General features: G+C 37.7%; 2 protein-coding genes across 2 annotated transcripts; both read left to right on the forward strand.

Annotated features, from left to right (window-relative positions):
- The first annotated feature begins 239 nt into the window (after nt 1-239).
- Nucleotides 240-5,447, forward strand: LOC149037327 (angiopoietin-related protein 7-like). The gene is made up of 4 exons (XM_089186488.1): nt 240-491; nt 3,189-3,365; nt 3,766-4,146; nt 4,683-5,447. The coding sequence occupies exons 1-4, from the start codon at nt 467-469 to the stop codon at nt 4,958-4,960; spliced, it is 861 nt and encodes a 286-aa protein (XP_089042614.1). The 5' UTR covers nt 240-466; the 3' UTR covers nt 4,961-5,447.
- A 17,118-nt stretch (nt 5,448-22,565) lies between these two features.
- LOC149037328 (angiopoietin-related protein 7-like) lies at nt 22,566-27,773 on the forward strand. The gene is made up of 4 exons (XM_089186487.1): nt 22,566-22,817; nt 25,515-25,691; nt 26,092-26,472; nt 27,009-27,773. Exons 1-4 carry the CDS (start codon nt 22,793-22,795, stop codon nt 27,284-27,286), a joined length of 861 nt encoding a protein of 286 aa, XP_089042613.1. The 5' UTR covers nt 22,566-22,792; the 3' UTR covers nt 27,287-27,773.
- Nucleotides 27,774-27,778: the final 5 nt, after the last annotated feature.

Consider the following 27,778-nt stretch of genomic DNA (forward strand, 5'->3'; position numbering starts at 1 on the left):
ATATGAAATATTAACAAGTACAATTCTTATGAACTCACCCTCAAAACATGTCTTCTTTTATTGTGTGGGAGTGCGGTGTCATTTCCAACTCAGTTTTCTCAGCTCTGCCTACGTTTAAGAATGAAAGGTATTACATTTTAACGCGTTGAGCACATTCTGGCAATGACTTTTGAAAGGCTACCTCAAACAGAGGGCGTTTCATTCATTTGAAGCTCTTGACGAAACTTCTCGATATAATTAATTCCATTAGAGCTGTCTCAGCGATAACAGAAGTACTTTACCCAATCACGATTTCTTTGTATAAAAAATATGCGCATGCACTTAGGTAATTAAAAACTCAGGGGCCGATAGAGACCTCAGTTAGTCTTGATGAAACCTTGCTACCGTATCCTCGGTAAAGTTTCTCAATTTCTCTTCAAACATTACGTTTAGGCAGCGTGGTGCATACATCACCTATAGAATCATCATGACAGGCATTCAACAAGGAATAGGTATGTGATAACAAGCTAGAAATTTATGGTGCTTAGATCCAGCTCTCACTTATCCGAATATACGACTTTTCATAAAACATTTTTTGCTTCAAGGGGATCAGAGTTCTGCCAACAAAAAGCCCAAGCGGTTTATATGCAACACTCATCTTGCAATACAACAAGAACTCTCGAAAAGCCTATTGTATATTATCAATAGCGTTGCATGGAAAAAAAAGTCGCGTTCAAACGTTTCGGAATTTATTTCGATGCTGGTCAAGAAAAAAGAACAATCACTTTATCTGACACAGTCGAACTTTCACATTCGTGGTACCCTATAACTTTGTAGTTCTAAATTTGCTTGTGCCTTAATCAATGGTTGAGTAAATGGCAAAATATGTCAACAAATATAATCATTTGTGATCCAAGATTTTCAAAAAGAATGTTTCAGTACTTTAAATCTATATTTACTCAAAAGAATACTACCATCCTAAAGCATTTATTTTTGTTTGGAAGTTGTTTGTTGAGGTTACATATAAGAATTATCTTATACCATTTCACCGAAAAAGAGAGCGTTAAGCGCCTCAAATGGAAGGTCTTTGGTCATCCATTGGCCATGAAAGTAGTATTACCTTTGATCTATTTTAAAAAAAACGAGTCTCTAAGTGGAATTGACTACAGAAGAAACAATGAGTCCAGGTTGCTCTTTCTCAGGGCGAAAATCTCATGCATCCCCTAACACGCTGACAAACTAAAGCCTTTGTCGATAAGTTTGATAAAATACCACCCGACAGAACGCTTCTTGAGAGAATCAACTAGAGTGCAGGGGCTCAGTCGTTGCATCATGTGTCTACAACTGGTCAAATGAGGCATGGAAAGTCTGTGGATTGAATTCTGAGTTACCAGCAAGGACTTAAATGCACAACGCGTTGGCGGAGAATGAGGGTTTCTGCAGTACAAACTCAATTGAAAAAACCGATACTAAATCCAAACCTACCACTATTCGTGAACACTTCTTTCTCGTCGTTATATTTCTTGAACTAATCCGTTACACGTACTTCAATCAGAAAGGTTAGAGTCCATTTTAGTTGACCCTACGGAAACCTTTGAGCGCCATTGTTTGAAACAAGTGATTGTAATCTATGTTTGATAACAATTCTCAAGTAATTTTATTTTATTCTACAAAGCAGCAGACAAGTTTCCATCGAAGAAATGTTTCCCTCTCAAAAGAAAGTTGAACTCAACCTTAGTCACGTTCTACAGTGAAATTAACCCCTTCGTGAAAAGTAAAACTACTATGATGACCATCTCGGCCTCAAAGTTGTTGATCTTTACACGTGACGATATAGATACTGCAGTTCATTCATCACGCGCTGTGAAACTATCAAGTTTTCGAAACAGGAGAAATTGCGCTATTTCATCAACATCTATATGGTAGTGTAAATTCAGTTTCAAATTTGAATCCGATCAAAATCAGGAGAAAGCTGGTCTGGCCATACAAAATTATTTCGAATGTTTGATAATGATGTGATATCAAGTTTTGAGTGATGATATAGACGTATGTTCGGTGAATGTAAGTCTCTCGGAGAGGGAGATATATTGGGTCAACTTCGTCTTTTAACCCGCAGAGAGTGAAACCGGTGAAATGGCTTTGAACAGGCTAGCAGTGGTATCATTTCGGTTTCTCGTTTTTTGGCTTATTCATTGCAGTCATGGTCATTATCAAATGAAGTTTTGGAAGTAAAAGTCAGCTGCCAATAAAAACTTAGGCCCGGGTCGCACTAGCTAAGTTTCGATCAATAATCCGTCAAAAAAGATTATTGTCTGTCATCACAATGCGTTTCCTTCTGCGACCGGGGTTTCATAAATTTCTAAAAATTTCGGAAAGTCCGCAGAAGCTTCAAAGACACCCAAGCGTATGGGTGAAAATCGAAAAAAAAAAAAAAAAAAAAAAAGACACCGCATCCGGAGCTGTCAACGCCAGTCATTCGACCCAGGCATGACTTGCAGTGAAACTACTCAATCCGTTTTGACTTTATCAATTGTTCTTAGTAGCATCACGGCGAAGAAATGACTCTGAATTAGCGTGCTTCCAGTTGGAATCGTTTGACAGCTTGAATCAGAATTTATGTTGAAGAGAATAAAAAGCATGTGAAGTAAAAGGAATATTATAATCTGAAAAAAACTGATGTAGGCTTTAGCAAAAATCCGGTTTTTCGTATTGCAATCTGTGTCCACCTTGAGTTTGTAAGTTTGTAATGGTAATAGGACCTAGTGGAGTCCAATTCGGTCCGTAATCACGCGAGTGATAACAAATCGAACGATCGCGCTCATGCATGCTTCCAGGTTTTTCTCGTCATACCATGTCATCTCATGAAGTGAAATGACTGATAGATAGATTTCAAAGTAAACAATGTTTACAGGATTTAAAGTTTGTAGTCACTTTTTTTAAGTAAAGCAAAAGAGGGAAACCTGTGATATCTGGTGTTCGATTTATTCATGAAAACGACTGAGGACGGATTTCTCAGCCTCTTAGTTCTATATTGCTAAACCTGAAATCCTGATTTCAAAATATAAATACAGAATCGCAATCAAAGGCACCCATAGTTTCTTAAATTGTTTGTCTGTTGCTCTTTTCATTCTGTAACTCGGCATTCTTTTTATAACTTCACTTATATAGCTGGAATGACTTCACACCGCATAATGACTTCTTTCCTCCAGGTTCGGCTTGGCTGTTTCTGGCTCTTTCTGTTACTTTTCAAATTCTTCTATCGACGCTTGCAGCCCCAATAGATTGCCAAGAGAACACTGTCGTCTGCTTGGAAGAAATAATGAAGGAACTCACTGAAGTTCGATTTGAGATTAACATTCTCACAGAGAACAGAACACCAATGAAATGTAAGCAAGATATTCTTCGCTCACTTGTATTCAGATAATTCCATCTTTTCTTTGTTATTACATTGTGCAGCATGGCACATTTCATCATAGGATTCTTATTGTGCAGGATGGCGATGTCAATTTATGTTTAAGAGGTCAATCTTGCGATTCTAGATGACAATCATTTCGCAGCGGAACTCTTATGTTATGCAATCTTCTGTTCAAGCTGCGGTGTAGCAGGATATTAAGAAGCAAAGAGCGTATTATTTATAAGTTTTCTTTCGTGTTTGGAACTTTGTATGGGCGGTAGAATATTTTTAGCAAGCGCAACAAAGGTCGAATAGAGGAGATGTTGGGACACAATTTTTAAAATTATGTTTACACGTATTACCTTTTTTTCTTTTTTTTTTTTTAACGGAAGCAAAAAACTGTGCCGAGCTGTACAAATCCGGCCGAAGGATCAGCGGTGTTTACCCGATCGACCCAGATGGTTCAGGCGCCTTCAATGTATATTGTGACCAAACTACAGCCGGTGGAGGATGGACAGTGATCCAGAAGAGGATGGATGGCTCTGTTGATTTTAACCGCACCTGGGATGACTACAAAGATGGTTTCGGTAACTTGGTCGGTGAATTTTGGCTCGGACTGAACAAGATAAACCGCCTGACACGAAACAAGACAAACAACATGCTTCGAGTAGATCTGGGAGTAACCACTGACAAAACTATTCACGCTGAGTATGGCTGGTTTGGGATTGGGACCGAGACATCTAAATACCGGTTGTACATTGGCAATATTACAAGTTAGTCAACCTTTTTTATCACCCATCGTTGGTCTTAACATAGTTTTTCCATCTCATCATCTAGGGGCTCCCACGTAACCTGCAAAAAAATGGTTTGTTCTTACCTATTGCCGTTTGGCTATGTTTGCTGCTAATTCTACTCATATATAATTGGGTTCTCGCTCCTTTGTGGATAGTTTGCCTCCGTAACCGTTAGAGATAAAACAGTAACTGAACTTTGCTTTAGAAAAAATGTCAAATCTGATCATTTACCCGACTGCGATCTATCCAAAAAGTTTGATATTTTCCCTACCTTGATCGATAAAAGTTAATCAATTGTCCTTCCGTAAGCGATTATAATTATTGTTTATGATATCTAATGCTAAGATAAATTTATTTCATCGAAACGGTATAGGGCTATTGTCTAAACCGAGCTTAGATCTGTTTGATTGTTTATTTTTTACGACAAAAATCAAGCCCGAGGCTTCACAGGCGTTATCTTGATCCTAATATAGTGGGAATTCCTTTTTTTTTTCTTTTTTGCTGTTTTGGAACAGATGCGACTGTTTCTTATGATTCACTCGGTCCTCACAGAGATCTCGTTTTTGGTACCTGGGATAGAGATCCTGCCAATTGTGCTCAAAATAGAGGCAGAGGCTGGTGGTATGGCAACAATAGTGATTGTGCTGTTTGGTCAAATGTCAACGGTATTTATCGGCGTTGTGGAAATGAAACCTGGGCCGATATCCAGTGGGCAAAATTAGTTCCTACCAGCGCCAAGGGCAGCGCTCCTTCTTCAACTGGAATGAAAATTAGACCAGTGGACTTTTTTTGATATCTTACGTCTACAACTATGAGATGTGCACTGCCCATTTGATGCTTTTTGAAAAAAAAAATAGGAATTTAGTGCGAAAAGGAAAAATCGATTACTTTTTTCAATCTCTTTAATTCCAGAGATTCATATTTTTTAAAATCTTTATATCAGATCAATGACGGCATCATGGACTCAACAACATTTCTTTTGTTAAGTAAATACGTCTTAGCCAGCTGGTATGAGAAATATTTCATTATTTACAGACTTTCAAGATTTGGTTTAGATTCAAATTTGGATGTTAATCTTTTCATTACACCAAAATTAATTCAGAATAATTCAATTACAATGAATTTATGTATGATTCTTTTTTTTAATTATTTCTAGAGTTTTTTTTTTTCTTTTCGGTTACAATAGAACGCTATATCTACCGTATTTTCCATTTCTGATGATTTTTAAGCTTTTTATTTCAATGCAAGATTATTCAAAAGAAGAAATAAAAATTTTTAGGGCACGTTATTAATGTATTTATTGCGGGCGACCAGCGGAGCCCGCAATCCTAATCTCAACATTGGCTACAAACGCATGCGCGGCAGGTATATTGCCTTGCAGTGACTCGAATTTAGGAAAAAATGTCGTCCTTCCAAATATTTGTCCCTAGGGACACTAAGAACCAATGAAATGAAAGGACGTAATTTGAGCATAGGCGCTTTGACTACGCGAGAAAAACACGAAGCAGCAGTAATTTGAGCACAGGCCATCTCACCACTAGAAACCAACACCAAGCAGAAGACAATTCTCACCAAAGCATAGCTGTTTCACGTTCCATAGTCAGTGATCTTTAATGTTGTTGAAGGGCTCAAATATTAGTAAATTTCGCCTTCTTGAAGCTAAGAATGTCAAGAATCACGTGCAGTTCATGCAGAAGTGGCGGTCCATAAATTGGAATGCACACAACACAATTTTATCACGTGGACGACGTCTATTTCGTCGAAGAATCACGTGCAGCTCATGCATAGCTGGCGCGCCGTCCAATCAAAATCGAGCGTGTGAACTTGTGATCGGAACGTTTCCTGTTCGTGTCTGTTGTTTTATCGGGTATCGAAATCTTCCGGCCATTGCGAGAGATCTGTGTTCCTCCTTGGCGTTGTTGAACTGTAGAGCGAGAGCTGTGCGTCCATTGACCTTGGCGTTGATCCATTGAAGACTTGAACTGTAGAGCGATCGAGAGCTGTTACAAACGCATGCAAATCATGCATAGCCCTCGCACGCACTTCCTAACCTGTGGTTATTACTAGCATAAAACACTTGTTAAGTGGGTTGCCATGGTTACCCACTAAACCTCCTCCTTTACTCAAGGATTTTTAAGCTTACAATGGTTTCTCATTTTGATATTTGCAGTGAAGCTTTTTTTCGCTGATCTGAAAAACATGTAAAGGTGTTGGAGTCCTCTTTTCTGAGCATGACGTAACCGCTCAAGTATTACTTTATCATATTTCGATGATCGTTGCAGCATAATGATCGGAGGAGCTCCTATTAGATACTACGTGTAAAATGACCGGCAAAAATAATTATGTCCCAAACTAGAATAGATATTTGTAAACGGAAGTGTCATCACTAACCTCTTACGGAATTTTTGGCGATGTACTTAAAATTTGAAGGGCTCAAAATTGGATCAACAGAACACAGAGCATACCTTCTCAGTTTACCCACAATTGTCTGGACACTGTCCTAAATATTGATGAGACGGCTAATTTTTAAAAAAAATTTGAGAAATGAAACATTCTCAAGCATCTTTCACGAAGTAACAAAGTCGTCCTGGACTGGAGTGATTCAGTCCAGTTCGTTTGGATGTCCGTGTTAACGGGGAGAGCGGTAGTTAAGTTACGAAAACACCGTCTGTTGTGTATTCAGAGGCTCTGAGGTGCCCACCGTAAAATACATCTTGATTTTTTCTTTTTTTGTTTGTTTTTTTCGCAATCTATACTTTAAAAGTATTACCGCAGTGATTTACACTTTTCTGTTTTTCACAAATATATACTTTCCTGGTCTCCAATAAATATACAGGAGAAATATATTTTGTTAGCGCTTGTAACTTTTTCTACTAAGGAAAGAATTTCTGGTATTTTGTTTTGAACTTCTTTTAAGTCCATCATAAAAACCACCATGAATAAAGGTCAGGGTTTCAATCATTTTTATCAGCACCCAATGTACCCGAAATAACTTTTACCGTGTCTTAAAGATTTCCTCTCTCAGATTGTGGTCAATTGCGTCTGGATTTCATTAAAACTATTTTACCAATTACCCCTTTAGCATTACAAGTTTTCAGGAGAGTGTGATCATTTGTTGGACAAAAAAGAAAGTTTAAGGATGAGAAAGTAAAATGAGAGAAGAGTTTACTGTTTTCTCTCTATGCTTAAAACTGAGTCACTTAAGTTCGTGGAGTGAATTGCTAAATAAAGATTACGTGTTAGAAATGTGATGAAACAACGTAAGATAACACTAATCCGTGAAACCAGTGAACTTAACGGAATCATCGAGTATCACGCTGTGGCCTCAGTGAACGAGCTGAAATTGCGTGCGTATCATATGAAATATAATGATAACTGATTGATGTATTTCTTCTAATATAATACAGCTATATACAGATTTGTACAAGCTAAGGTTGCTGGTATTGGCCCATAGATGTTCGCATGGAACTGCCCCGGTTTCTATCCAGAATTACCACAAGAAGTAGGGCAATGAAATACCGTGACCATGCCATACCGGTTTTTTAAGTGATTCAATTCAATTTTGTATTTTTAACCCTTATATCGCAATTTTATTAGAAGGTGAGGACAGCTTCATCTGATTAGGGAGAATATGTTGAAACACAAAATTTGCATCCAGCAAGAATTTTCTAAATATGTGTTTATAATTCATTTAAGTGTTGGAAAATGAATTAAATAATATATAGCATTACATTGTAACACAATGATCTTAGTTATCAGGATGTTCTCTCGCTAACATCTGATAATAAAACTTTAGGTTTTCTGTCTCGGAACGAAAATACATCAGAACGTATTTTATGAAACCGCAAGTCTTTTGGACTGATTGAAATAAATGAATTTCACACGTTTTCCTTGGTTAGGAAAGCATATAATTATTTTCGTCCCCCTCTGATCGATCTAGCCGATCGAAAGCTCAGAAATATTGGCTCTGCCAGTATTGACCGCGTGGAACATGGAAGTACATGACCTTGGTTACGGGCGACTCTGAATACGATTTCGGATCAATTAGGAAACGTAAAGAAATGGGTTTAAAGGGAATTCAATTTGTGCCTCTAAGACAAGAGAAATAAATAACAGAGATTCCAACTTTTTGTGCCTTACATGTAAAAGAAAGGGTAAGATCAGACAATGTTGGGAATTTTCCGGGGATTCTAACTATACGTAAGCCCACACGATCAATTTTTATTAATCCATCGATCAAATTCTAATCCAACTCATACACTTATGATGCCTATCGCTGTTAAAATGATTACGATTAAATTATTCTCGCAATTACATTTCTCGACTTTTCTGTCACCATTCTGTAGATGTCGTCAGTTGTTTAACGATCATCTCTTTTACACACGTCATCCTTAACTTGTTTCCAAAGAAAGCTCCTTATTTAATTACTCTGATGGAACAAGAGAATTTACCTTGCATCTATTCCTTGACATACACGTATTTTGGTGTTGAACGTCCTACATTGTACTAAAGCTTTGTCAACCGGGGGAAATTGTTATAATTCAAGTTCGTAGAAATAAGGTTTTGAGCGAAAGTAGGCTGGAAAGAAAGAGACAGAGCGACCAAAGAAAGCAAGAAGTAAAAGACGTAAAGCCAGTCGAGAGAAACGCGCAAAGAAGTAAGAAAGGACGCTGAGATAGGCAGAATACGGCGAGAGAAACGCGAAAGAGAACAAGAAAAGGCATAAGTAAAAAGGCAAATATCCAGCGAAGAGCAACGTAGGAAGGAAATAAGAAGAGCTCCAGAAAACAGACTGCAAAGAGGATCCGAGAAAGAAGGGGAGGTAAGTTGAGTCTTATGCGGGTTTTCTCTTGCGCTAAGGACTAGAAAAATTCAAACCTTTTTTAACCAATCGTCGTTTGATACTAGCTTTACTTTATAATCTAAATCGCGTTTCGGTAAAACAATGTCTTTAGCATTCATCGCTTTAAAACCCTCACCCCCGTTCATCGGTCGAATAAGATTTCATAGCGTTTGTATTATTCAATCTTTATTTTGTCGTCCTATCGTTTGGAATGTTTAAGACAGTCGTGTTTTTTAAGGGGAAGAAGCTATCTTACGGATTGTGTTTTGCCTAGAAAAACTTTTTATATGATAGCGAACGGCGTGAGCAAGTTTCTGTCATTCTCTCTCCAGTTAATTATTGCAGGGTTTACTTAATCCATTTCCGTAACCTTCCTGGATATTTTCTGTTAAATTCATTGAGTTGCAATCTCGGAATTTCATGAGCGATTATGAACGATAAATTCGTGTCGGCACCATCATTTCGGGAAGTTTTGTGAACACATCAGTTTACGATTAGTGAACCATTTCTGTAACCTACTTGGAAATTTTCTTCTGAATTTAATTGAGTCACACTATCGGAATTTCATTATTAATTAAGAACAATAAATCCGTGTATGTAACACAAGCGGAAGCACATCTTAACCTTTTCATACAATTTTAGGAAACTGACTCTCGATTAATTGACCTTGCATAACTCTTTGATTACTTTGTTATTTTGTGACCCCAAAAGTCCAATTTATGACTCTGAGGGTACTGAACTAGATACATTTGATACACAAGGCACCCTTACGATTTCTTTTCGTGTAAAATATATCCATTACTTTAATTGCCTCCCTAACCTGCCTGCAAATAATTAAATCTTATGTATAATTCAAGTGTGAGATTGACTTCAGGTGAGAAGACCAGTAGACTACTTGTCATATGCAACTCCTGATATCTTAATTTTAAGGCCCCGGTTTTTTTTTTTTTTTTTTTTTTTTCACAAAGCCTCTTTTATATCTCTGTGTGTCAGCCAATGATTCAAATCTCAGTGAATACTAGATAAGTTACACTTTTTAAATTCCATCTTTAAAGTATCGAACATCTCTTTGTCTAAAATCTGAATCATGAAGTCAACTTAATTTTAATGAGTTTCGAACTTCATTCTAAATACGAACACTTTACTGGAGTACGATGTTATATTTATATACTGTCTTTGTCGTTCATATGACCACCATATGTGCCTAAAACTGGGGATTTCATTATATTATAGTGATTAAATATACTTATGCTTTCAAAGGTACAGAAAAATGTGACGGGAATCTGATCTAATGAAATTCTTACAATGAAAACTTGTTGCTGGTACCTTATGTCTTTAATGTTGAAATTTTCATGAAAAACGCCCTTCTCTGAAAGCGGAGATACAGACGTTTTTAAAACTAATAGAAATAAGCTGTTAGTGAGTAATATTGACATTGATACCTTAATACTGAACATGCTTCACTCATACATGTCAGTTGTGTATAACTATCATTTTAGAGGTGTCTTAAAATTTTTTTTTGTAAGGCTGTTTTCTTTGTTGATCTTTGTGGCCATAAAAGCTTCTAGAGGCACTGAACTTCAATGTTTATTAACACAAAGCACCCTCCAAGATGGAAGAATAGAAGACCATAGAATGATATTTACTAGGCACTTGAAACTTACCGCAATTGATATGCGGTACACATTTTATGCTCTTCGCATTTATTGGCAACAATAGTTGTAATTTTAATTTTTGTAATAGTGTAGTTTTATTGTCAGGGTGAGTGTAGTCCTGTGAAAGGATGTCTTCGGTATTGGTGACTGACGTTTCCACAACCTGAGCGGAAGTCATCATCAGAGTCAAGTTAATATTTGTTGTCAGTCGGATGTTGTTAGTCCGGTTTGTATAAACTAATTGGTCAGTAAAGTAAATGGTTTGAACCCAGGAGTATCAGTAATTCGTGTAGTGTGATCGTCCGGGTGAGTGTAGTTCTAAAAAGAACTGTTGTTGGTGACTGACGTCTCGACTATCTGTGCGATAGTCATCTTCAGAGTCAAGTGAGGAGTAGTTGTCAGTCGATGATGTTATAAAGTCTGGTCTGTTGAACGTGATTGGTCTGTTTAGCCGTGATGTGATTGGCTGGAAGACTCGTGTAGAGTTTGTTAACAGTCATTGGTCGGTTTCGATCCGTCTGTTGTTTGTCGGTCTGTTTGTCGGTTTGTTCACGTCGTTAATGAGTCGTTTGTAAGGTGCTGGTAATTGTTGACATCTGTTGAGAGGCGTCTGTTCTAAGTTAGTGAACCAGCTTTCCAGAGTCAGTCGTTGAAAATAGTTTGTACTGTAGGTTAAGCATTTAGCAGAGTCCCAGTCGATTCTGTGATTAGTTTGTCGGTGATGTTCAGAAATGTGATTGTTTACATCGCCATTTCTAGTTGCTCGTTTGTGTTCAGTTAGTCGCGTGTTAAGGTTTCTACCAGTCTCACCAATGTAGGAGGCCTGGCAGTCAGAGCATTCGATCTTATAAATCGCTCCCTGTCTGTTGTTGGGTTCGTCTTTGTCTTTAACGTTGGTCAGCAAATGTCGTAAAGTAGTAATAGGCCTGTGAGCTACGCGAATGTTGTAAGGTTGTAGGATCCGCGCGATAGCCTCAGAAGTGCCTTTGATGTAGGGTGTAGCAGCTGTAGTCGTGATAGATGTGGAGTCCCTGTTAGTTTCTGTAGTGTCGGTCACCCTGTGAGTGTTTCGTCTAATGAAGTCAGTGTTGTAGTTGTTTTTGTCAAAAACACGGTCAAGGTACTTGTTTTCGTCAGATAAACTGTCCGGTGTGTTGCAAATAAGTTGCGCTCGTCTTGTCAATGTCTTGATAGTCGTAGCTTTGTGGGAAGTCGGGTTGTAGGATGATTCGTCAAGAAGTCTGTCGATATGCGTCGGTTTTCTGTATATTGTTGTTCGTAGTTCGTTGTTGTTTCGGCCTACCAAACAGTCGAGAAAAAGGAAGCTTGCCGTCTTCTTCGATCTCCCTAGTAAACTGAATGTCGGTGTTTTGTTCGTTAAGGTGATTGTGAAAAGCGTCAATTTCGTCTTTGTGTACGGCGGTAAATGTGTCGTCAACGTAGCGTAACCAAAGCGGTATGGTTTGTCGGCAAGTTGCAAGGGCGCGTTCCTCGATGTTTTGCATCACAATTTCTGCGACAACAACGGAGACCGGCGACCCCATAGCTGTTCCGTGCAACTGCTTGTAGTGTTTCCCGTTGTATTGAAAGTAAGTCGATGTAAGGCAGAGGTTAAGTAGGTCCATAATGTCTTCTGTCGGTAATGGTAGTGCATCAGTAGACTGTTGGATGGCGGTTTCAGTACACTGTAGAGCCAATTGAAGTGGAATACTGGTGAACAGTGATTTCACATCAAAAGACACCAGTTTGTAGTCGTCAGATATCTGTACGTCTTTGATAGCGTCAATAAAGTTCTCAGTTGATTGTAGTTTACGTCTCGATTTGTCAGTCAGTGGTTGCAGTATCGTCGTAAGGTATTTCGACAGTTGGTACGTCGGGGACCCACAGAATGAGACTATAGGTCGCATAGGTATCCCAGGTTTGTGTAGTTTCGGTAGTCCGTAAAGTTTAGGTGGTTGTGGTACAGAGCACCTCAGCCGGTAGTAGCGTTGAGTGTCAAAGGCTTCAGTCTTTTTGAGCGTAAGTAGTTTGTTGTTGAGTTTGCGTTGTAGTGCTGGCGTCGGGTCACGTTTAAGCAATTCGTAAGTTTGTTTGTCGTTAACAAGTGCGTCCATTTTGTCATAGTAGTCAGTCTTGTCCATAACAACAGTAACAAGTCCATTGTCGGCTGGTAGTATAACAATGTTCTTGTCGTTTTTCAGTCGTTTCAGTGCTCAGACTCAAGTGGCGTAGGTCGATCGTGATTGATCGGTCTCGATCCGTAAGTGAAGTCAGGTCGTTCTGTTCGGTTCATCTGTAATGTTAATATCGTGAATGAGTCGTTTGTAAGGTGCCGTTAGTGGTTGACACCTGTTGAGGGGAGCCTGTTCCAAGTTAGTAAACCAGCTTTCCAGCGTCAGTCGTTGAAAGTAGTTGGTGCTTTAGGTCAGGCATTGCGCAGAGTCCCAGTCAATAGTGTGATTCGTGAGTCGGTGATGTTCAGCAATATGATTGTTGACATCGCCTTTCCTCGTCGCTCGTTTGTTCGCAGTCAGTCTAATTGTGAGGTCTCCGCCGGTCTCACCAATGTAGGAGGTGTTGCAGTCGGAGGAACTGATCTTATACACTGCTCCCGTCTTTGTCTTTGACGTTAGTCAGTAACTGACGTAGTGTGGTAATAGGTTTGTGAGCGACGCGGATACTGAATGGTTGTAGGATGCACGAGATGTATGGTATAGTTGCCGTAGTCGTAAGAGTTACGTATTGTTAGGTTCTGTAGTAGTAGGTCGGTGAGTGTTACGTTGGATGAAGTCTTCGTTGTAGTTGTTCTTTGAAAAAACACGGTCATGGTATTTGTTCTCGTCAGATAAGCTGTCTGTCGTGTTGCATACTAGTTGCGCTCTTCGCGTAAGGGTCCTAATAGTTGTGCCTTTGTGTGATGTCGGGTTGTAGGATGACTCGTCCAGTAATCTAGTAATTTAATGACTCCAGTGATACAGCATTTTGCAAAGCTGCAAACCATTTTTGATAATCTCAATACGCAAAACATCATCACGAAGCCGACGAGAACTCATCTACGCTGATTGTCACAACCCGTAGGAATTTGATAAGCTCCACGGGAGTATTTCCACTTGGTATTTCTGATCATGATCTAATTTATGCCAGGGGACAGATAATACTGTTGTACCTATTTTTTACATCTCGTTTTTTACAGCAATCTAATAGTTACAGAGGGCCAGTCCTCTGGAATGCAATCACATCGAAAAACTCTGATATTGCTTCTGAACCACGTAGAACTATTAGCTCTAGATTAAGTGAAATTAAAGATTTCGCAGAGTTTACTTGTAAAGTAGAACCAGCTTCTACAGTTTATTTTAGCAACCAGGGTTTTAGACATTTTTAGGATTATGAGATATTACATTCGATTTTAGTAGTTATTAAGAGCCTTAAGCTATTTATTAAGTTTCTTATTAATTTGACTCGATAACTAAACACACGACCCCATAAGCGTTTAGCTTTTATCATTCATCTTGTATAGATAAAGTTCAGGTATGTATGTATGCATGTGTGTAATCTGTCCATAAATGTCGGTTTCCTGTAAACTGTTTTCCGTAGTGAGTTGTCATCACGGCTTTCTTTTTTTACCGTTTTCTTCGACCTCAAAAGTTAAATCAGGTGAGTCTATAACCTGACTTCCTTTGTTTGGAATTGTGTGATTATATAATGTTGCTGTGTAAGTAACCACATTGTAACATGTAATATTATTATTTAGATTGCAGTAAATACTCTTACTCAGGCTATCAATGCTCATACCCAAACTAAACATTGATATAAGGAACAAGTCATAGGACATGTGAGTTTATAGGGTTAGAATCTGGAAAAGCAAGGATCCTGCTTTAATAAGGACTGGAATTAATGGAGGCCCACCTATTTAAATTCATGTTTTAACTTTGACCTGCCTTCTCCCCTTTAATGTTTCGGGCACAAAGGTGACGAGAAAATCTTTTTGTATTTTGACACACGAAAGTTAAATTAATTGGCGTCCACACAATGCACAATATAAAAGTATTAATGCCTTGACTTTATGGGTTAAAAAAAATTAAAGGAAGAGAGTTGTGCAGACCATATCTTAGTTTTTATCCTCCACTGGATATTTTCTAAAACAACATGGTCGCTATCAGTCTCATTCATTCTCACTTTCCACTGACCATGTGGAAAGATGATAACCTCGGTATTTCTTTAAATGAAGAAAGGAAAGCCTCTCCTCTTACGACAGAGAGTTCTTTTGTGCATTTTAGAAGCACTCTCTTAAAATTGAAATTCATGGCAGACCCAGGGCTGTGGTTTGCTACCAATTCTTGATCATTATTTTCTTGTAAAACAGTGGTGTTCTCCCGTTATCAGTACAAACCTGGTCTCCGTTTGTACATGAAGGCGATTGTTCCAAATAGGCTAACCTTTTCGATTAGTTGTGTCTTGCACCTTTCGTCGTATGAATGTTTGACTCAATTTTACCTCACTAACCTAAACTGAATAAATAGAAACTTGAAATTTATTTGTTCTCTTTTTGAGGTGTGCATCAGAATTATGAAGTTTGATAATAGCCTTGAACTACAGTACACAATTCCTTTTCTAAGAATTTTGCCTATCCAGCCAATGCTGATACATAATTTTTCAACCAACTTTTATTTTCTTTAATTCAAACAGGAGTCGAAAATGACTTTTCTTTTTAAATTTCTACGCTTATCAGAGAAGGTTGAAATATTAGGGCAAGTGGTGGGGCAAGCAGTCATACCTCGTAACTTCTAGGGAAGATGTAAGAGACGCCCATATATTGTTTTAATGACTCACTGTTCTCACGTGTATTCTCTTCAATCGACTTATGATGTCTTAACGCAAAGTAGTTTACGGGTCGTGTCTTTCAATTTTGCCACATTTTCCCAAACCAAATTACTAGTCTCGCTCAATAGAATACGATTTTAACTGATGCTGATATCACACATTTCATCTGAAGAACAAAACATTCCCCTATCTTCGAAAATGTGCTCAAAAAGATAGGAACATCAACGAAGGTCCTAAGCTGCTTGAAGATACCGCTGACTAGCATACGTGTTGATCGCTTTGTAAGTTATAAGAACATCGTCCCCAAGTTCCAGACCTCATAATTTCTTCCCTTCCCTTCCCTTTCCTTCCCTTCCCTTTCCTTCCCTTCCCTTCCCTTCCCTTTCCTTTCCTTTCCTTTCCTTTCCTTCCCTTCCCTTCCCTTCCCTTTCCTTCCCTTCCCTTCCCTTTCCTTCCCTTTCCTTCCCACCCCCGGACTGGTTCCTAAATCCCCTTGAAGAAACTCTTGTACAGGTAGTGCTGAAGAGTTTTATTACAGTTTATATTGTAGTGAATGGCTGGAAAATAAACTAACAAGAGCTCCGCCCTTAGGCTTGGCTAAATCTATATATTGCCGGAAATCCCATGCTTAAAATCAAAATCCATTATAAATTCTACCTTTACACGAACTCACGAATCTGCACTTCTTTTACCAACAGTCGGCTCCAGACATTTGTTTTTATCCAGTTAAGAACGTCGTCTTTCATTGTCACGGAAGTGCGAGAGAATTTTATGCTCTAACAAATCGTCAGTTTTTTTTTTTTAATTAATTAATTTTTTTTATATTTTTTTTTACTGCTAATATTTAGTTAGGAAAGATAAACCCTAAAATATATTTTGCGCGACTTCAACTGCGTGTGGGTCCATTCTGGACTTGACCGAAAAAAACAACATTTCAATGAGAACCTCTTGACGGTAAAATTAAAACTATTGGTGCTGTCTCTGGAGATAACAGGAACACTTGACTACCACCACTTGCAAATATATGAAGCATCGGTGTTTAAAAACATGCGCGGCGATATCGGTCTTGGGATGCCTTTTTGAATAATACATCATTTGAAACCGGGAGAAATACAATAAGAGGTACTCGAATGGGTATAGGTTTGTAGCAGAAAGCTGTTTGATATACAACAAAGCATCTTAAAGAAACCTTTATGCAGTGCTTGGATCTAATGTTTACTTCTTTATGTCAATCAATGCTAGAGCTTTTGAATCTAAAATTTATACCAACTGTTAACCCACTGGGTTTTTAGGCGACGACACTTAAGTTTACAAACAGCGAGAACTCCCGAAAAGTTTATTCTTTATTATCATCGTCCTCCGTACCAAAAATAACTCCACCTGGTCTACAATCTAGGAAAGAATGTTACAATCCTTTCCAGTCTGGACATTTTCGTATTTTCATATTAGTCCTTGCCTTTATCTTACTCCCAAACACGTGAATATGGCTACGGCCCTGAAATACTTGCATCGTTTTACAACGGGAACGAGGACGCATGATCAAGGTGTTTTCAGAAGAAGTTTGGAGCAGATAGACTTGAGGATTCTCTTTCCACCATTTTGCTTAACAAACGAGCTTCAACTTCTTTGAATTTTAGGCCTTTGGTAAAACGTAAAGCTTTCTGAGAAAGGCGAACAGAACGCTGGTCCAAATCTGAGTCAGCTAAGCGAGGTCGACAAGTATTACGAACTACACATTGTTTAGGTGTTAACTTTATGAATCAATAATTGAAAGTGCTGCAATTTAAAAATTAGTTCTCTTGTTACCGGAATTAGACCAAAATGTTCTTAAATTCAGTTTTCTGAAGTCTTAATGATTTATGCGTGTTGCGTTAAAACAACGAAACTTGCATCTGCCCAATTGATGCTGTTTTGAAGCATTAAGAAATTGTTTTTACGACTTTCACTTTTTTCTGTTAGTTCCAGAGGATCAAGTTGCTATAATATGCAGATTTGAAAGATGACGAAATCACAGACTCAATCTATTTGTGATCGACCGTAAAAGAAAAACGTATTTAGCAAATTAGTGGCTGGATCGTCTGATTTTTTGAAGACATCATAAAATGTGTTCTACATGACTTCGAGGTTGATTCAAAAGGACTTAAGTAATGTTTAAAAAACGAGCAGGAGTGTTTTATCGGGTTTAAAACCACGAGGCGTTTTTGACCCGATAAAACACGTGCTGCGAGTTTTTTGAACGGCTTCAAAACATTCTTGGAAAAGCGTGTGTCAAGAGAGTTCATAACAATTATGCTTTTGTGAACGTTTGAAATTAGCATACGAGAAAAACATTAGGGATTAAATTAGTATGCAAGAAAATCAAATCTCACACGTGTTTTGTACTTTTCTTCTACTAACCGAAGAGGACATGGCGTCCTGTTCCAGAACTTTTCGGAAGCCTAAAAATGAGAATTTTTCCAGATGTGTAATTCACAACTGTACTATTAATTTGGTGCAAAATTAAATTTACTGTGTGAAATTTGTTGAAAGAACATTAAATATGTTCCCACCATTCGTTGTGTCAGTTTCTGTGTTGATAATTAATTAATATTCATAAGTCACGTGCAGTGTCTTTAGATCTGATAAAACACCGCATACTAATAAGGATGAGGTTTATCGATATAAAGTCACTGCACGTGATGTATTATCTACCATTTGATAGGTTTATGGGCTTATGAATTATTAATGAGTTTTTGAATTATATGATAGAACTTTAGAGGCCACAGTATGGAGTTTTTGCTTGTTTGTGCTTATTCTTACAGTTTATACCTTTCGTGAGTATTTTATAAAGCTTCCCAATTTTAGTGCAGTGATATGATCGTTCAATATTAGATTACAGAAAATAATAACTTTAGATACGTAAATTTTATATTGTGGAGAAATTAACACTATTATAACATCATTTAGTCTTGATATTATTGAAGGAGTAAAGTTTCTGAAGAAACTGTGGTGCTGCATCGATGGGAGAGTATAACAGGGTAATTTAGTCTTATCAATTGAGTTGATAACGTAAATAGGCCACAGCTAAGTGTTTAAAAGCCGACGTTTCGAGCGGAAGCCCTTCGATTACTCGCTCTGACGGAAGGCTAACACTTCTCAACATTTGATGGTGGCCGATTTTTGTTATCAACTCAGTTGATAATAAAAAGTTTGCCTACTTATATCAATAGTTTAGTGGTTGTGTTGCCATGGTGACCCACTGGGTTGCAGACCTCCTCCGATGCTCAAGGATTTTCAAGTCTCCACTAGCTTTTCATCCTGATTTTTTACAGTGAAGATTCTTATGCTTTATTTGACAAACATGTTAAAGTATCGTGTCCACTTCCTTCATGTCTCAGATCTTCCAGCCGCGGACATTATCAGACAATATACCAGCCTCCAGAAGGGATTTATTTACACAATTTATGTATAACATATTTTAGACACAACGTGCTTTTTGATTGGTTGAAAATCGATTTTTATTTTCGTCTAAACCAATAGAAAATTGAAACATTTTCATTTCTAGGCAAATGGCTCCTTACGGGATGAATTTAATGAAGGCCTTTAGATTGGACGAACCGAAGAAGACACTTTCAACGCCAAAAAAACGGGAAAGATTTTGTTTTTCTAACATTTATCAAATTTGCTATTCAAGGTGCGGTTTTGTTAACCGCTTCCGCTGTTCTAAGCTTCTATTTTTCGCTGCGTAGTAACTCAAAAATTATTGGCAAGTTTGACTCTACTCTTCTGCAAACTGTCTACATTCTGCTAGTCTGCTTTCCTCTTTCTTCTCTCTACTCTCCTAAGTAAGCTATGAAGAAAAAGCTATAATAGTCATTACTGACAGATATGGGTCGGCATGCCAGCCAGCTGACCCTGAGAGATTGAACATTTTTTTGTTGTAACACAAAACCAAACAAATTTCACGAGACTTTCGAATTGAACAACGGAGTATTTCATCATAATGCTTCCGGTCAATAGAATCAACCTCTAATTGCGTCAGCCGAAACATGAACTTTCGTGTGCTTCTAAAGCAAGGTCAGTACACAAACTAAGCTCGTCCATCTAAAGAAGTTAGACCAGGCTGTCACAAGTCGGAAACTCATCCCGTCAGCTTAAACTAAAAGACGTCGGAATTCGAATCCATACATAAAATACATTCTAAATATAAACCAAAAACTAAATCTTTCTAAACTGATTAATTAAATGAAGAACTAATTATCCACTAGCTAAACTCTTCATGACAAATTTATTTGAATAACGTGCCAGATTTTTTGTGTATCGCCAACAAAGTTAAAAAGAGACACACGTCGGCTATTTTTCTGCATTGTAGTATTATATTGAATAGCTCAACCCAAATCACATTGCAGTAATCATTACACAATACGCTGGCGAACCTCCTCGGTCCAAGTGTGAACTTTAATGGTATAAATGCATTGCAGTCAGATTTCTTTTTGCAGAATTTTGCAATAAGAAGTTATTTCAAGCACCCTGAGAGTATCAAACATAAACCGTAGTGATTTAGAGGCTTCCTAAAAATAACGTTGATTTTTCAAACAAAGGCTCGAGCGTAGGTAACTTAATGGTGACTTTTAAAGCTCCGCCCTCGTAATTTGACGATATTTTCAAGTTATTTACAGAGTAGACCTATATTTTCCTACTTTCGCGATGTTTTTAATTCAAAAAATATTTATCCAATAAAAATTTTTGCTTAATAACTTAAGTGGCTCATCACGGGTGGGTTCGTGATAACAGGCGGTTCCTCTTTATTTTCCTTTACCTGATATCCCCCGCAAATATTTTCCCCTGGATTAGCAAATACTCCGACTCCCCTGGAAACTATTGCAAACAAACAAAAAGTTTAAAATAGTCCTGGTGCATTTTTTCACGCGTTTGGCCAAAGTCCAGACGAACCTTTGAGCTGTCAGCTGCAATCTTCACGGTTCTTTAATGTCACTAAATAATGGATTTCAATAAAATACCACAAATTTTGTCTTTGAGCAGTTTAAGTTCACAAGGCTTGAAAACAGAGGATTTTTATTTTGTTTTGTTTGTTTGTTTGTTTTTTTTTTGTTTTGACTTTTTGGTGGTTTATTTGTTTTTATTTTTATAACGGAAGTAGAATTTAGCCACTTCAACACTTATTAGATATACAGTTATATTTGGTTTCCAAAGTCTGAAGACTGCGTTTTATTAAACATCAGCTAATAATGAACTTGTCGAAACTTCCGGACAGAGAAGACATCGGCATGTTATCGTCTGATAAAATTATAAAACCAAAAGCTTATACTTTAAAAGCTAAAAGTAGCATTTGAAGTCAACCTCAGCTCTGAAGGAGAAATGGATACTAATAATCTGAATAAAATATATACCTAATATTTTTTGGGTCAGCAATGCTATATAGGACAGTTACATCTCGTTTGCTTCAGCAGTATCGTATCAGAAAGATTAAATTAATGAGTAATTATTGTATTTCCGATAATACGCACAGAAATCCGCCGGCTAATTTCCCTGAGGTCACCAATGTGATATTTATGTGTATAAAGTATCTCTGGATCCATCGATTGATTGATTGATTGAGTGGGTGAGTGCGTGAGTGGGTGAGTTAGTGAGTAATTGATGATGTGAGTACTTGGCCGTCTGACAATCAATGAAGTGAAATTCATTTTAGACGCTGTTCCATAAGAATCTGAGTAAGCCATGATATACCGACACAAGATATCCGCTCTCGCTATATCAAAGGTAATTAATGATCCAGGGAAAAGGCATAAGGTTTTTCTGAAAACAAATCAACGGAGGACATCTCTCTAATACCAAAGAGATCATCAAAGAGCTTACAGCATTTGCTTAGGGCGGATACGTAAAGACACGCTGTTTAAGTAATTTACAGATTGTATTGCGTTTTAAATGACTGTTTTTACCTCACTTTCGTACGAGTTAATTGAATGATGTAAATGAATCCGTGGTCATGTTTTCATGACGCCGAATAAAATTACAGTCAGGTACGTCATTTGAGGAGAACACGTGGGCAATCACAACATTTTTAAGGGGAGTTGGTCTCTTTGGGACCAGAGTCAAATATCTTTGTTTTCTTGGTGTCGTAGCCGCATCGGCCACAACGCAAGACAAATGAAATTCTAAGATTTTAAACTTACCAAATGAGACACCGTAGAAAGGCCGGTAAAACAATCTTTTTTACCGTTTAACCAATCAGAATGGTTGGAAAGTGGCGCCTGATGATATTTATAAATCTCAAGAGGTTGGCATCTCTGCATGGATATTTCTCACTCGCTTACCTTTAAGTGATTTAAGTAACCACCTGTTTCCAGAAGATTTCAGGTTGTCATTCGCTTAACCGCTTTATAGTTTAAGTTTATAGTTAAGTTTATAGTGGTTGTGTTGCCAAAACACAACCACTAAACTTAACCACTTGAAAGCGCGGCCGGTGCCTTTCAACCGTATTTAAGGGTTTGTAATCCATAGTTGTTTGATGACAAGCAGGATTTATTAGGTAATCACCTTAGTTGATGATACCAAATTACCTTGCGATACTCTCCAACAAACGCAGTACCGCAGTTTCTTAGAAAGTTACCCCGTTTATAGGATTTATTGGGGTCAACTGAAATTGACACAACGGTGATATCGCTCCTACCCATTTCAAACCACGCATTGTAATAGAAGGAATCTAATTCCATTGTAATATTCACAGCTTTTCATGCAATTGACCAAATGAAATCTATTATTTTTAGGCCTCTGACGTATTATGCAATGACTATCTAAAATATCTCGCAATAATCATGGTCTACCATTTTACAATCCGGTATATGAAATATTAACAAGTACAATTCTTATGAACTCACCCTCAAAACATGTCTTCTTTTATTGTGTGGGAGTGCGGTGTCATTTCCAACTCAGTTTTCTCAGCTCTGCCTACGTTTAAGAATGAAAGGTATTACATTTTAACGCGTTGAGCACATTCTGGCAATGACTTTTGAAAGGCTACCTCAAACAGAGGGCGTTTCATTCATTTGAAGCTCTTGACGAAACTTCTCGATATAATTAATTCCATTAGAGCTGTCTCAGCGATAACAGAAGTACTTTACCCAATCACGATTTCTTTGTATAAAAAATATGCGCATGCACTTAGGTAATTAAAAACTCAGGGGCCGATAGAGACCTCAGTTAGTCTTGATGAAACCTTGCTACCGTATCCTCGGTAAAGTTTCTCAATTTCTCTTCAAACATTACGTTTAGGCAGCGTGGTGCATACATCACCTATAGAATCATCATGACAGGCATTCAACAAGGAATAGGTATGTGATAACAAGCTAGAAATTTATGGTGCTTAGATCCAGCTCTCACTTATCCGAATATACGACTTTTCATAAAACATTTTTTGCTTCAAGGGGATCAGAGTTCTGCCAACAAAAAGCCCAAGCGGTTTATATGCAACACTCATCTTGCAATACAACAAGAACTCTCGAAAAGCCTATTGTATATTATCAATAGCGTTGCATGGAAAAAAAAGTCGCGTTCAAACGTTTCGGAATTTATTTCGATGCTGGTCAAGAAAAAAGAACAATCACTTTATCTGACACAGTCGAACTTTCACATTCGTGGTACCCTATAACTTTGTAGTTCTAAATTTGCTTGTGCCTTAATCAATGGTTGAGTAAATGGCAAAATATGTCAACAAATATAATCATTTGTGATCCAAGATTTTCAAAAAGAATGTTTCAGTACTTTAAATCTATATTTACTCAAAAGAATACTACCATCCTAAAGCATTTATTTTTGTTTGGAAGTTGTTTGTTGAGGTTACATATAAGAATTATCTTATACCATTTCACCGAAAAAGAGAGCGTTAAGCGCCTCAAATGGAAGGTCTTTGGTCATCCATTGGCCATGAAAGTAGTATTACCTTTGATCTATTTTAAAAAAAACGAGTCTCTAAGTGGAATTGACTACAGAAGAAACAATGAGTCCAGGTTGCTCTTTCTCAGGGCGAAAATCTCATGCATCCCCTAACACGCTGACAAACTAAAGCCTTTGTCGATAAGTTTGATAAAATACCACCCGACAGAACGCTTCTTGAGAGAATCAACTAGAGTGCAGGGGCTCAGTCGTTGCATCATGTGTCTACAACTGGTCAAATGAGGCATGGAAAGTCTGTGGATTGAATTCTGAGTTACCAGCAAGGACTTAAATGCACAACGCGTTGGCGGAGAATGAGGGTTTCTGCAGTACAAACTCAATTGAAAAAACCGATACTAAATCCAAACCTACCACTATTCGTGAACACTTCTTTCTCGTCGTTATATTTCTTGAACTAATCCGTTACACGTACTTCAATCAGAAAGGTTAGAGTCCATTTTAGTTGACCCTACGGAAACCTTTGAGCGCCATTGTTTGAAACAAGTGATTGTAATCTATGTTTGATAACAATTCTCAAGTAATTTTATTTTATTCTACAAAGCAGCAGACAAGTTTCCATCGAAGAAATGTTTCCCTCTCAAAAGAAAGTTGAACTCAACCTTAGTCACGTTCTACAGTGAAATTAACCCCTTCGTGAAAAGTAAAACTACTATGATGACCATCTCGGCCTCAAAGTTGTTGATCTTTACACGTGACGATATAGATACTGCAGTTCATTCATCACGCGCTGTGAAACTATCAAGTTTTCGAAACAGGAGAAATTGCGCTATTTCATCAACATCTATATGGTAGTGTAAATTCAGTTTCAAATTTGAATCCGATCAAAATCAGGAGAAAGCTGGTCTGGCCATACAAAATTATTTCGAATGTTTGATAATGATGTGATATCAAGTTTTGAGTGATGATATAGACGTATGTTCGGTGAATGTAAGTCTCTCGGAGAGGGAGATATATTGGGTCAACTTCGTCTTTTAACCCGCAGAGAGTGAAACCGGTGAAATGGCTTTGAACAGGCTAGCAGTGGTATCATTTCGGTTTCTCGTTTTTTGGCTTATTCATTGCAGTCATGGTCATTATCAAATGAAGTTTTGGAAGTAAAAGTCAGCTGCCAATAAAAACTTAGGCCCGGGTCGCACTAGCTAAGTTTCGATCAATAATCCGTCAAAAAAGATTATTGTCTGTCATCACAATGCGTTTCCTTCTGCGACCGGGGTTTCATAAATTTCTAAAAATTTCGGAAAGTCCGCAGAAGCTTCAAAGACACCCAAGCGTATGGGTGAAAATCGAAAAAAAAAAAAAAAAAAAAAAAGACACCGCATCCGGAGCTGTCAACGCCAGTCATTCGACCCAGGCATGACTTGCAGTGAAACTACTCAATCCGTTTTGACTTTATCAATTGTTCTTAGTAGCATCACGGCGAAGAAATGACTCTGAATTAGCGTGCTTCCAGTTGGAATCGTTTGACAGCTTGAATCAGAATTTATGTTGAAGAGAATAAAAAGCATGTGAAGTAAAAGGAATATTATAATCTGAAAAAAACTGATGTAGGCTTTAGCAAAAATCCGGTTTTTCGTATTGCAATCTGTGTCCACCTTGAGTTTGTAAGTTTGTAATGGTAATAGGACCTAGTGGAGTCCAATTCGGTCCGTAATCACGCGAGTGATAACAAATCGAACGATCGCGCTCATGCATGCTTCCAGGTTTTTCTCGTCATACCATGTCATCTCATGAAGTGAAATGACTGATAGATAGATTTCAAAGTAAACAATGTTTACAGGATTTAAAGTTTGTAGTCACTTTTTTTAAGTAAAGCAAAAGAGGGAAACCTGTGATATCTGGTGTTCGATTTATTCATGAAAACGACTGAGGACGGATTTCTCAGCCTCTTAGTTCTATATTGCTAAACCTGAAATCCTGATTTCAAAATATAAATACAGAATCGCAATCAAAGGCACCCATAGTTTCTTAAATTGTTTGTCTGTTGCTCTTTTCATTCTGTAACTCGGCATTCTTTTTATAACTTCACTTATATAGCTGGAATGACTTCACACCGCATAATGACTTCTTTCCTCCAGGTTCGGCTTGGCTGTTTCTGGCTCTTTCTGTTACTTTTCAAATTCTTCTATCGACGCTTGCAGCCCCAATAGATTGCCAAGAGAACACTGTCGTCTGCTTGGAAGAAATAATGAAGGAACTCACTGAAGTTCGATTTGAGATTAACATTCTCACAGAGAACAGAACACCAATGAAATGTAAGCAAGATATTCTTCGCTCACTTGTATTCAGATAATTCCATCTTTTCTTTGTTATTACATTGTGCAGCATGGCACATTTCATCATAGGATTCTTATTGTGCAGGATGGCGATGTCAATTTATGTTTAAGAGGTCAATCTTGCGATTCTAGATGACAATCATTTCGCAGCGGAACTCTTATGTTATGCAATCTTCTGTTCAAGCTGCGGTGTAGCAGGATATTAAGAAGCAAAGAGCGTATTATTTATAAGTTTTCTTTCGTGTTTGGAACTTTGTATGGGCGGTAGAATATTTTTAGCAAGCGCAACAAAGGTCGAATAGAGGAGATGTTGGGACACAATTTTTAAAATTATGTTTACACGTATTACCTTTTTTTCTTTTTTTTTTTTTAACGGAAGCAAAAAACTGTGCCGAGCTGTACAAATCCGGCCGAAGGATCAGCGGTGTTTACCCGATCGACCCAGATGGTTCAGGCGCCTTCAATGTATATTGTGACCAAACTACAGCCGGTGGAGGATGGACAGTGATCCAGAAGAGGATGGATGGCTCTGTTGATTTTAACCGCACCTGGGATGACTACAAAGATGGTTTCGGTAACTTGGTCGGTGAATTTTGGCTCGGACTGAACAAGATAAACCGCCTGACACGAAACAAGACAAACAACATGCTTCGAGTAGATCTGGGAGTAACCACTGACAAAACTATTCACGCTGAGTATGGCTGGTTTGGGATTGGGACCGAGACATCTAAATACCGGTTGTACATTGGCAATATTACAAGTTAGTCAACCTTTTTTATCACCCATCGTTGGTCTTAACATAGTTTTTCCATCTCATCATCTAGGGGCTCCCACGTAACCTGCAAAAAAATGGTTTGTTCTTACCTATTGCCGTTTGGCTATGTTTGCTGCTAATTCTACTCATATATAATTGGGTTCTCGCTCCTTTGTGGATAGTTTGCCTCCGTAACCGTTAGAGATAAAACAGTAACTGAACTTTGCTTTAGAAAAAATGTCAAATCTGATCATTTACCCGACTGCGATCTATCCAAAAAGTTTGATATTTTCCCTACCTTGATCGATAAAAGTTAATCAATTGTCCTTCCGTAAGCGATTATAATTATTGTTTATGATATCTAATGCTAAGATAAATTTATTTCATCGAAACGGTATAGGGCTATTGTCTAAACCGAGCTTAGATCTGTTTGATTGTTTATTTTTTACGACAAAAATCAAGCCCGAGGCTTCACAGGCGTTATCTTGATCCTAATATAGTGGGAATTCCTTTTTTTTTTCTTTTTTGCTGTTTTGGAACAGATGCGACTGTTTCTTATGATTCACTCGGTCCTCACAGAGATCTCGTTTTTGGTACCTGGGATAGAGATCCTGCCAATTGTGCTCAAAATAGAGGCAGAGGCTGGTGGTATGGCAACAATAGTGATTGTGCTGTTTGGTCAAATGTCAACGGTATTTATCGGCGTTGTGGAAATGAAACCTGGGCCGATATCCAGTGGGCAAAATTAGTTCCTACCAGCGCCAAGGGCAGCGCTCCTTCTTCAACTGGAATGAAAATTAGACCAGTGGACTTTTTTTGATATCTTACGTCTACAACTATGAGATGTGCACTGCCCATTTGATGCTTTTTGAAAAAAAAAATAGGAATTTAGTGCGAAAAGGAAAAATCGATTACTTTTTTCAATCTCTTTAATTCCAGAGATTCATATTTTTTAAAATCTTTATATCAGATCAATGACGGCATCATGGACTCAACAACATTTCTTTTGTTAAGTAAATACGTCTTAGCCAGCTGGTATGAGAAATATTTCATTATTTACAGACTTTCAAGATTTGGTTTAGATTCAAATTTGGATGTTAATCTTTTCATTACACCAAAATTAATTCAGAATAATTCAATTACAATGAATTTATGTATGATTCTTTTTTTTAATTATTTCTAGAGTTTTTTTTTTTCTTTTCGGTTACAATAGAACGCTATATCTACCGTATTTTCCATTTCTGATGATTTTTAAGCTTTTTATTTCAATGCAAGATTATTCAAAAGAAGAAATAAAAATTTTTAGGGCACG

Source organism: Pocillopora damicornis, chromosome 11 (assembly GCF_964200805.1).
Source record: "Pocillopora damicornis chromosome 11, jaPocDami1.2, whole genome shotgun sequence".
NCBI classification, from domain to species: Eukaryota; Metazoa; Cnidaria; class Anthozoa; order Scleractinia; family Pocilloporidae; genus Pocillopora; species Pocillopora damicornis.